This window comes from Poecilia latipinna, unplaced genomic scaffold, assembly GCF_001443285.1.
Source record: "Poecilia latipinna isolate Pla-1442-1.1 unplaced genomic scaffold, P_latipinna-1.0 Scaffold459, whole genome shotgun sequence".
NCBI classification, from domain to species: Eukaryota; Metazoa; Chordata; class Actinopteri; order Cyprinodontiformes; family Poeciliidae; genus Poecilia; species Poecilia latipinna.
Genome location: NW_015113075.1, coordinates 167066 through 177301, shown reverse-complemented (window position 1 = coordinate 177301; position 10236 = coordinate 167066). Strand labels below are relative to the sequence as shown.

At 38.8% G+C, this 10236-nt stretch overlaps 2 protein-coding genes across 2 annotated transcripts in view; both read right to left on the bottom strand.

The window, feature by feature from the left end:
* sirt6 (sirtuin 6) overlaps positions 1–3172 on the bottom strand; it is a 17685-nt gene extending 14513 nt beyond the window's left edge. Inside the window, exons 1-2 of the mRNA XM_015038978.1 lie at positions 2958–3172; positions 1753–1880 (exon numbers count right to left, since the gene is read on the bottom strand). Coding sequence (XP_014894464.1) covers positions 1753–1880; positions 2958–3140 — 311 coding nt within the window. The 5' untranslated portion in view covers positions 3141–3172. The remainder of the gene's footprint in view (positions 1–1752; positions 1881–2957) is intronic.
* Positions 3173–4175: 1003 nt separating this feature from the next.
* Positions 4176–9866, bottom strand: cdc34b (cell division cycle 34 homolog (S. cerevisiae) b). Its single transcript, XM_015038977.1, has 6 exons — positions 9547–9866; positions 9074–9431; positions 8289–8375; positions 8092–8189; positions 6287–6421; positions 4176–5663 (listed from the first exon to the last, which is right to left on the bottom strand). The coding sequence occupies exons 2-6, from the start codon at positions 9257–9259 to the stop codon at positions 5453–5455; spliced, it is 717 nt and encodes a 238-aa protein (XP_014894463.1). The 5' UTR covers positions 9260–9431; positions 9547–9866; the 3' UTR covers positions 4176–5452.
* Between the last annotated feature and the right edge of the window lie 370 nt (positions 9867–10236).

The window sequence follows — 10236 nt, the reverse complement described above, 5'->3', positions numbered from 1 at the left end:
CTAAAAAAATAATCAATCGTATCAGCCTCCTCCTGTGTTCGGCAGAAGGGCTGAGGGGGGGGGGGGGGTATTATATGTAGAAATAATTATAGAAAAAATAAAATAACTCGATTCACTGCAGGTTAAGCTCCTGCCTGGAATCACAATGTCAGATTATCTGCTGTAATATATAATCCATAAGAAAAGGGCAGTTTAAAATAATAATAATAATAAAAAAATGTTATGTAATTTGGAGAATAGTAATAATAATTCACACAATAATTCATTTGAACATCCAGTTTCTGGTTTTGAACTGTTCAATACCTGGTAGGTGTTTTTTCTTCCTGTTTGTTTTTGTTTGTTTTATAGTTTTGACTTTTCATATCATTTAACATGAACAACCTAGCTTGGATCTCCTTTTAATATAAATACACTCCTTCACGTTGGGAAAAACACTATTATTTTTTTTTCATATGGCTGCAATTTAGCAAAAAAAAAAAAAATCCCCTCTAGATATTATAAAAAACAAAGAGGTCAAAATCATTTCTAGTACTATACAATTCAAATCAATACATTTCATTTCTATTTATTTCCATGCAATCCAGTCATATAGTTAGATTCAGCTCACTTCACACATGGTCCAAATAGTCCTATTTATCATACAACGCTGTAACATTTTGTTGTTCACTTTCAGTGATGCTGACAAAAAAAAAAGTTAAACAGTTATACAAGAACCTCTTTGTAGCTGTCCCTCATCCTGAACGAGCAAAGCCTCTTTTTATTGTGTCTTGGAAAACCAAATTGCCAATTTAGTAACAGATAAAGAAAAACAAAAACAGATCCAATAATAACATTCATAGGACATCAACCACACAGATCCAACTTAGAGCTAAAACAGGTGCTAAAAAAAACAAACAATAATTCAGTATGGGGGGGGGAATGTGAGTCTTTATTCTACGAATAAATATCTAAAGGCTAAAAAAAGAAAAGTCTAGGTTGGTAATTGTGAAGAGCAAATTCTCCTCTTTGCTTATTGGTTTCCTATCCAACTGTTTATTTCTCTCCATTTAGGCAAACGGTCTCAAAATAGTAGCTTATTATTGAAGCAGCTTCCCTGTGGATGTGACAATTACAGTAATGATCAATGTTATCTTGCTTCCCCAGATTATCTTCAGGCGAGATTTCCACAAACAGCACAGATTAGTCCGACACGTTGCGCGTGCACACACACACACATCTTTCCTCATAGCCACACAAAATGCATGAACAGAACATCAACATATTAACACTAATGTAACATTTCCGTTAACTATAGTTCCAAAAATGCAAGAGATGAAACAAAATAACTAAACACTTCATCTATTACACAAGGGAAAAAAAAAAAAAAAAAAAAAAAGCTTTTGAGCCAAGCAACGATAATTTGCTGTGCATGGACCTTCTGACGTCGCCTCTAAAGGCGTGATTGTTATCAAATGAAAACTGTAGTGGTGTTCTCCAATCAGACTTAATGACAGTCTTCTTTAGCACTACAGTAAGGAAGGTGGAAAAAACCCCAAAACACTCTTTAAGCACGTCTAAAGAACCTTATTAATTTCCTGCGTGACCTGTAATGACGCCAAGTAGTAGGAAGCTATCTTTTAACCACATTTTTCTACAACAATGAATCAGTAAGACATGAGTGTGACGCCGTGTACACACCTTTCCAGCCAAATTGACGTAGTAATTTACAACTGAATGTGACTGAGGACAAGGTCTACAGTGATTGTGTCTCACCTGAAGTCAGGGATGCCTGATGAGGTGCTGATTCCAGCTCCAGAGTGGACGACCAAGTACTCAGATTCTTTGATCAGCTGAGCAAGGCTCTCCACTTTTGCCTTCAGCTCCTCAGAACTGTCGAAACTCTGCCAATGAACAGAAAACACAACAATCAACTACTGGGATAATCATACGGACATCGGTGATATTTGTTTGACTCGTACATGAAAAGGACGCAACATCTCAAGAGGTTATTTAGTATGATATTTCATGAAACAGACGAGAATATGTGCATACGCATAAACAAATATCATCAAAACAAAGACAGCTTGACATTTTCACACGGATTAGTCTATTTAAGGGAAACCAATGTTGCACAATAGCAAATATTATTAACTAAGACTTTACTGATTTACCACATTTAAAGACCTGTTGATGGGTAGATTATTAATATGACAAAAATTATTTAGTGAGAAGAATCATTCGGGACGTGGTCCTAGAGGAAGAAACAATTGTTTTTAATCGACTGTCGGTACACTGACCGTTTCTGTTAATCAAAGTTTACATAAACTAGTAATACAGGACTTTTGACTTCCTGCAGTATGCAGCAGGAGATGGTGCTGAGGGCCATTTCGCTTAGCCACTGTCCTTTACGCTGTATGGGGCTCCATGTTTATCTTAGAATCCCAAACCTACAGCACGACAGTAAGAAAGGTGAAGAAAAGTCTCCAAAACTCGCAGATTGAGAACTGCAGCAAAAACTGACATCTTGCTGCCATCCAGTCTCAAAAACAACTATATAAACGTTAAGTGTTTGTTTGGGAGGCATGCCAGGCTTTTAAAACACTTTTAAGTATCACATGTAAACATTGTGCTTAGAAATTAATCCTCCCAAAGATACAAAAATAACAACAATAAATAAAAAAAAACATTCATGGCTGAATTTAAATAATAATAATAAAAAAACATTAACCACAATAAGTGATTATAGAGAAGCGAATACCTTGTAAATAATGAACATTCTGACATCAACAAATAAGTACAGACCAAAATATTCCGATGCAGGAAGATGGTTTATCGCTATAACTGTAGTTTGTGGTTTACTTCCACGTAATACAACACAGTTCCTTCACAACTTTCTCATTTACTAAAACAATATCAGCTAAGATGCTAACTAGCTATTCAAAAAGCTCGTTTTAAAGCTAAAAATATTCATTATTTACCTCAGGCAGTCCGCAGACACCTTTATCTGCGTACGGAGAGAGCCCAGCAGCATAATTCACTGACATAGCTGCAACTGTTGTCTTTGTTCTCTGTATTAGAAATAGTTCATTTATCCACAAGAATTTTTCTCTGAGCGGCTTTGTTTGGAACACGTCATCACTAGGCGACGACCTCTGCTGCATTAACGCTTACTTGGAAATGAAATTTTAATGATGAGTGTTTTTATACGCGTTGTCTCAGAAAAACTACAACCCACACATTTGGGAAGTACAGCCTGTACGTCATGTAAAGAAAATGTTAACACAAAGAACAGCATCTTCAATCCTCTCTCGCGTCTCCATTTATGCACTGCGTTCGTGCAGTGGATAGATTATCGTGCTGCGTTCACGATCCCTGTATGATTGGCTAGATCGCAAATTGCTCTTTCCAATTTTGACAAAATGAAATATAACTGTATAGACTTCTTGAAAATCTTCATAACTCATGTTGTTTCACTGTTAGGGGAAAATACGTACGTATTTTTTTCTGTATAGAAAATGTTGTGCTTTACTAAAACCATTAAGTTAGTTCAACCTGAACCCTTCCATACATAATTATAGCCTCATTCTAGATCTTAATTTATAAATATATAATGGTCTTTAAACATACTTGTTAAAATTTAGCTTTTTTTTTAAGTTTTGAAAAAGTTAAATTTTTATGTTAGGTAATAAATCTGAAAACTGAAACTTTTTTCCATTCACAAATTAAATTTTTCCATATTTAATAAAATTTCATGCTTTTCCAGATTTCCGTTGGCTGCATAGGATCGCTGCACAAATAGGTAGGACTAAACTCAAATGTCAACTCGCATGTCGTTCTTTCAAATAAATCTTTATTTCTCAGTTTTAAATAGCTGAAATAAAAAAACAGACACAGGTAAATAAAACATGGTGATCGTTTGTACAGCTACGTGTGCATATTGATTATGGTTCCTGCAGAAGCTGTAAACCAATACTGAAGACCACCAAAGGAAATTAGTTACTCGTCTTAATTGTTTTGTCGCATGTAATTTTCTCCTGAGAAATTCATTATGATGTCCCAATTTAACAGAAAGAAAAATTAATATTGCTGGCAGGAAAAAAATATATATAAAAAATATACGCAGGACACCCATACACTCTAAAAATATTATCAAAATCTGTCCACTTTTAACTAACACAAAGAATAGTCATGAGAAATAAAAGAGCAATCTGATTCTTTATACTTCCACTTGGAAGGGGTGAAAACATCAGTAATCCTAGCACTCCATCCTCTTACAAACACTATCTACAGGTCTTCTTGGTCAACCTTTTGAGTAAACAGTGCAGGCAAAATGTCTAAAAGAAAAAAAAAAGCCAACTATAATGATAAAGCTTGCAAGAGAGGAAAAAGCAAACAAAGACAAAAAACACGCCAAACACTAGTCAAAACGTTGAAGGATTTCTTCAACACAATGCTTCAGGTCTTTGGGTCCGTCAGGCGTCGCCGAGACCGAGCCTAAGGAGAAATACAATTCTGATCAACAGTTCCTTCTGTCCCCGTTTCCCTCAAAAAACAAACAAACAAAAAAAAACCGCTCACTACCCCGAACAACACAACCCCCCCTTCCCCGCAGAAACGCGTCCAACAGTAACCAGAAGAAAGCCAGCAAACATCAGTCTCGTGTTAGTAAAAATGTTCATGTGAGGAGCCGACTTCTCCGTCATCACGTCAAAATCTTTGCGTCGTCCCAGGCCGTGAAAGGAGGGAGGAAGCAGTCCACCAGTAAGTAAGAGAGAGATGAAAAGCTTTTGAAGATGCTCTGGCATGCACAAAGAAAACACTGTCACGTAACAATTCATTTGTGTCTTTTCCTACCAAAGAGAGACAGAAAGAGAGAGAGAGAGAAATAGAGAGAGAGAGAGAGACGCTGTGAAACTTAAGAAACGTTTGACATTTGCAGAGCTTTGTCCAGCACAAACAGGCCGCGTGAATTCTTCAGTTTCCACCAGAGAGCAGCAGCCACTTACAATTAAGAGAAATACAAACGCGAGAACGGGAGAAAGAGGCCGAGTAATGTTTTGGAGAGGTTACACCAGTGAACATGTCATTGTTAGCAGTGGTACTTACCCATTAACAACACTTTATGCTAAACGCATGATCTAACAATGCTGGAAAAAATGTGAGCATTTAGGAAATTCTCTCAAAACTAAGGTGTAGGTGATGATGACGACTGGAAACATAAAGGAACTGGTGACATTTTTTTCTTCCTTTTTTTTTTTTTTTTGCTGGTGCAAAAACTTTACCAAGTCTGACCCTCTCAGGGCGAGGCATCAACTTTTAACCTCTAAGGCTCAAGGGAAAAAAAGCTCTTATTGATTTAGAAGAAGGAAGCTTCCAATCTTGGTTGTAAACCTGGAGTATCTGGCAACCCGGGCAGAGAGAAAGGAGGAGCATTCGTCGCGGATAGATCAGGCGCTTTTGCCGCAAAAGCGCATCACGACTCCTCGTTGCCCGAGTCGTCGTCGTCGTAGCAGCAGTCGCCGTCCTCTCCCTCCACGTCGTCGTCGTCGTAGTAATAGTCGTAGAAGAGGTCGGAGCCCTCGTCGGGGGCCGGAGCGCGCGTGCGGACGCAGTACTCGGCCAGAGTGGTGGGCACCTTGACTCCGTCGCGCTCAGCTTCCGCTTTGGTGGCCATCACTTGTTTCCTGAGGGCAGAGAGTTTAAGGCATCACGGTTATGGGCTTTGTGGCCTACATAAGTTCAATGTTTTTTAAAAGTTAGGAAATACAGCAGCTTGCCTGCAAAAGTACAAATTTCAACTTATTGGGTTTTTGGGGTTTTTTTTAAATAAAAATATTAAAGTGGAATCAGATCTTTTTTTATTCTGAATTCACAAAATTAAATCCAGTACAATTAAGTACAGAAGTCAGCTACTTTGTAAACAAACAAACAAAAGCCTAGTGCTCATCCACTGGTGGGTCTGTGCCTTAATACAGTCACAAAACCCCCCAAAATATTTACATCTTTTCTTTTTTTATTTTTACAGCCATGTAACAACATCTGACGAAACTGCACACCATTTATATTACTGATTTGTCAAAAAAAAAAAAATATGTTTAAAACAACGCATCATTTGCCTTCCACTTCACAATCTGGCACCACTTTGTGTTAGTCCATCACATAAAATTCCCCCAAAACGCAGTCAGGCTTGTGGTTTCCAGAAACACAGTGTGTCACATTGAGCGTTGCTATGGGACAATTCAAAAGGGGCTAAAAACAACAAAGTGAGCTAATCTGCCACATGTCCAAATCGTTGGGAGCCGTTTACCTGATGATCTCTACGTACTCCCGGTCCTTGCCTTTGCTGTCCCTCCATTTGCGGTACATGACGGAGGCGTCCACGTTGGCGGGGGAAAAGGTGTTGGGCTCGTTCAGCAGCGAGATCACGCTTAGTAAAATGGTTCTAAAAGCAGACCAAAAATAAAAGAAGAGAGATAAGCTAGCACTCACTGCTCTGTCTCTGGTTTTTAAAAGTGTGCAATTTAAGAAACTGAAGAAAACTTGGAGATCCCCTTCAATCCAACTTACTTTTGGTGACCTATATACAACTCTTAATACCTGCTAAATACACATTTTACACTGTTGAAAACAGAAATGTATTTCAAGCAAAGTTAGCAAACATACTTGGTAGAAATGCTTTGTTACTCTGCCTGAAGAGGCCTCACATTTTAGAAGGTGGCTTAGTGAGTAATGTAGAGTGGGCCACTTTTGGAAGCAGGATGCAGCAGCTGCGGTTTGTGGCCGCAGCAGCAGCAGCAGCAGCAGCAGCAGCAGCAGCAGCCGTGGCGTTGGTTTAGTCATTGATTTGAAAAAAAGAAAAGAAAAGAAAAAAAAAAAAGCTACACTCTAAGCAACCCGAGCAGATTCTGTTCCTGTTTTAATATTTCCCCTGTGTTTGTTTAGCAATGCACAGTAGGAAACAGGTTTTACCACAGCAGCAGATAAATGGTGCCGACAAAAAACATTAGTTAGCTAAACTGTAAACTCTAGTTTAATTTTCAGATCTAGCGTAATCATATGAGCTACTGTTTCAGGAGTTCTTGTAATGGGTTTTGAATATGCTGTAAATGTCCAAGTTTGTCACATCTGCAAACAGAAGGCGAAATAAGAAAAGTTTGAATATTCTTGCAATTCTGTGGAAGCTAAAAACTTTTAATAGGTTGTCAAAATGCAGACGAAGCATTTTGCTTTTCTTATTCCCAGAAAAAGAGTACAGTTCAACCTGCCGCTCTGCTCCATTCATGCGAAGCGCCGACTCAGATTGCATGTGAAGAGCATTCTACATGTTGAACGTCGTCACAGGAAAACTTGAAACGAATCGCAGGTGGAACTAAAAGCGATTGGTCGGTGTGAGTAGGTGACAAGATTAGAAACCAAATTTTCTTTTTCTCAGGGGATATTTCAGCTTGTAAGAGGATTAATTGAGTACATAACATCAGAGCCCTGCAGCTGGAGCACAGCCAGCTCTGCTGCTGTAACCGTATAAACCTGTGCTTATTTTTTTTTCCTTTCATAGAGTCCTTACAGCATCTGTAAATGGCTTGTAAAACTTGCATGAAAATCGAGAGAATGCATTGCACCAATCATCATTTGTAGCTGATTGCCAATTTTTGTAAAGCTTTGATCCCTCCTTTTTTCTAGCTTAGCCAAAAATAGGTCATTTGAATCTTCTTGACTCAGTAACAACTTCCACATCAAAGAGCGTCCTTGTCAACAAAGGTACGATGCATTCACTTGTCAGAAAAAAATAATAAAATCGGATGTTCCAATGACCACCTGAATTGAATAAATATGATTCACGCCATTCTTTTTAAACTACCCTAGTTATGCAAACATGTACGCTCAGCCTAGCTATCAACACAATACATGAAAACAACGTGAATATGTATGTAAAATATTTTCGTGGGTGGATCTTGAACAGCTGAAGAAGACGGTACCAATAATGAATGTCATGTGATAAGACTCTGTGCCAGCTAGATTATTGAAGCAGCGGAGAGAGGACAGAGCAGGGAGTAGAAAAAAATCAGAAGGAAGATACATATTAAGAGAGAAAACGACGAGGGAGCTGCTGACCGGACATTCTGGGTGGGATTCCATCTTTCTGAAGGCAGCTCTCCACTCTGCGGGTCGTCCACTGGCGGGTGCAGGATAGAAATGCACACGTCCCCATTCTAAGAGCAGGAGAAGCCGTCTTATTTCACTGTACTGTGGGTCTTGAAACATGTGATGCAAAGAAAAATCACAAGCTGCTTTTGGCTGTGATACTTGACCTCATAAATGTTGGGATGCCACATTTTAGTGAGGAAGCGGAAAGCAGGTGGAGAGTATGGGTAGTCTGTAGGGAACTTGATCCGAGCCTTGAACAAAAAAACATACACAGAGGATACAGGGTTACTACACGTTTTCAGGTGAAAATACAAAGCACTTGTTACGCAGCCTTTGAAAAGTCATTTTTATTTCAAACCTTTATCATAAGTTTGGGGCAAAAGGCTTCTAACTTCTTCTGTAACAAGACTTTAAATAAGAAGCCCGACCAAAAAAAAAAAAAAAAAACATTTAAAAAAAAAACTGAATTATTGACAGACGTACGGACAAACTAATTGAATCAGTTTTTGGAATCCTGTACATTTTGAACAAGTCACTGTCCAGCTAACGCTTAAAAAACAAACAAACAAAAAAAAAAACCAACTGTGAATTTTCTGATTGTGGTTAATATGTGGTTAATAAACACAGCAAGCATCTGCTTTGAAGAATTTTTTATTTAAAACCTTACCAAAAATTTAAGGTAAAAAACATATGCTTTCATGCAACTATATGAATGACCTTGAAGGTTTTTCACCCTTTTCTTTTGGATTCACCTCTGTCAAAGAACCTATAGCACTAACAAATTTTAAAATAAACTTTTTTTAGGTCTGAAAAAAAGAGTACAATTAAATCCAATGCTTTTCACGACTCCAAACGATGCATGCATGCATGCATCTGAGATCATCCACTGCATTTTCTATTTCTCTTGTGTCAGTCTTAAACTTTGTTGACAATGTAATAAACTTCTCACCTTAAAATATCCTCCTTCATAGTGAGTGTTTGGTGGTCCAAAGATGGCCACTTCCCAGTTGTACAGATCAGCCTCGTCCACCAGAGTTATCTTGAATCCCTCAACAGGCTCCTCCTGAAGGCTCTTCATTTCCAACATCAGTGCTTTTTGAGAGCTGGCTACATGAGAGGGGTCGTGTTGCGCCATACTGTTTTTGTGAAGCTTTCACGATAATCCGGAGTCAGCAGCTGACGCTTTTGTTTACACCAAAGCGTCTACGTTAGCCTAGCTAACAATACAGCCTACCCCCAACAACTTCTGCTTTTCTTTTCCTCTCCTTTCTGTAGATGTTCAGAAACAACAAAAAAACAGGCCGAACCTGCGCACAGACCAAACAGAGCTTCTCAGAACAAATTCACTACTTATCAATGTCAATACTGAGAAATGGCTGAAACGAGAAAAACATCGTGGCTGAGCAGCTTTAGCTTATTTACCTGGCAGGACAGCAGCGGATATAAGCCCGTAAATCTACCACAGGCTATCGGCTAAGGTTAGCTTGCAAGCTGTCCCTTACCGAGCAGCTGGAGCCGATCTAACTGCGGCGGAAACACTTTGTAACTACGAACAACGCCGAGTTCAGACAGCAACAATATTAGCAGCCATCTCTAACTGTACTAAACTAACACACTGCTGATAGTTGTCAGCTCTGTAGTTCTAACCACAGACGGAGAAGACTAGATAGGGAAATATGTTGCAGAAAGGAGTCCCCTGTACTCTGAAAACAGGTAATGGCGCCTGGTGTTGCTTGGGAGTTGTAGTCCATTTTTCATATGTAAACCCCCCCCCCCCCCTTTTAAGAGTTTGTAGCATGCCCTAGGCGCATCCCTCAACATGATACAATATTTTAACAATATTTTTAAAAGAATCTAAGAATGTCTATAATAATTAATTAAGCTTTATAGATCAGTTAGTGTACTTTGAAAAGTTTTCAATCAGTTCTGTGAATTGGCATAATTAATACAGTTGCTAGGTTTTTTTGTTTTCTGCGTTTTGTTGCGAAAGTAAAAAAAAAAATGTATTTGTACCATCCATCCATTGTCTGTACACCCTTGTCCCTGGGGGCAGCAGGGGTGCTGGTGCCCATCTCCAGCTAACGTTTCGGGCGAGAGGCGGGGTACACCCTG

What these genes read in the sequence shown, in the direction of transcription:
- cdc34b (XM_015038977.1), bottom strand. Translation starts at nt 9,259, where the DNA reads ATGGCGCAACACGACCCCTCTCATGTAGCCAGCTCTCAAAAAGCACTG. An exon ending in ATGAAGGAGGATATTTTAAG is followed by an intron (nt 8,376 to 9,073) that starts GTGAGAAGTTTA and finishes TTTTTGTTCAAG; the next exon opens with GCTCGGATCAAGTTCCCTAC. An exon ending in AATCCCACCCAGAATGTCCG is followed by an intron (nt 6,422 to 8,091) that starts GTCAGCAGCTCC and finishes GTCTGCTTTTAG; the next exon opens with AACCATTTTACTAAGCGTGA.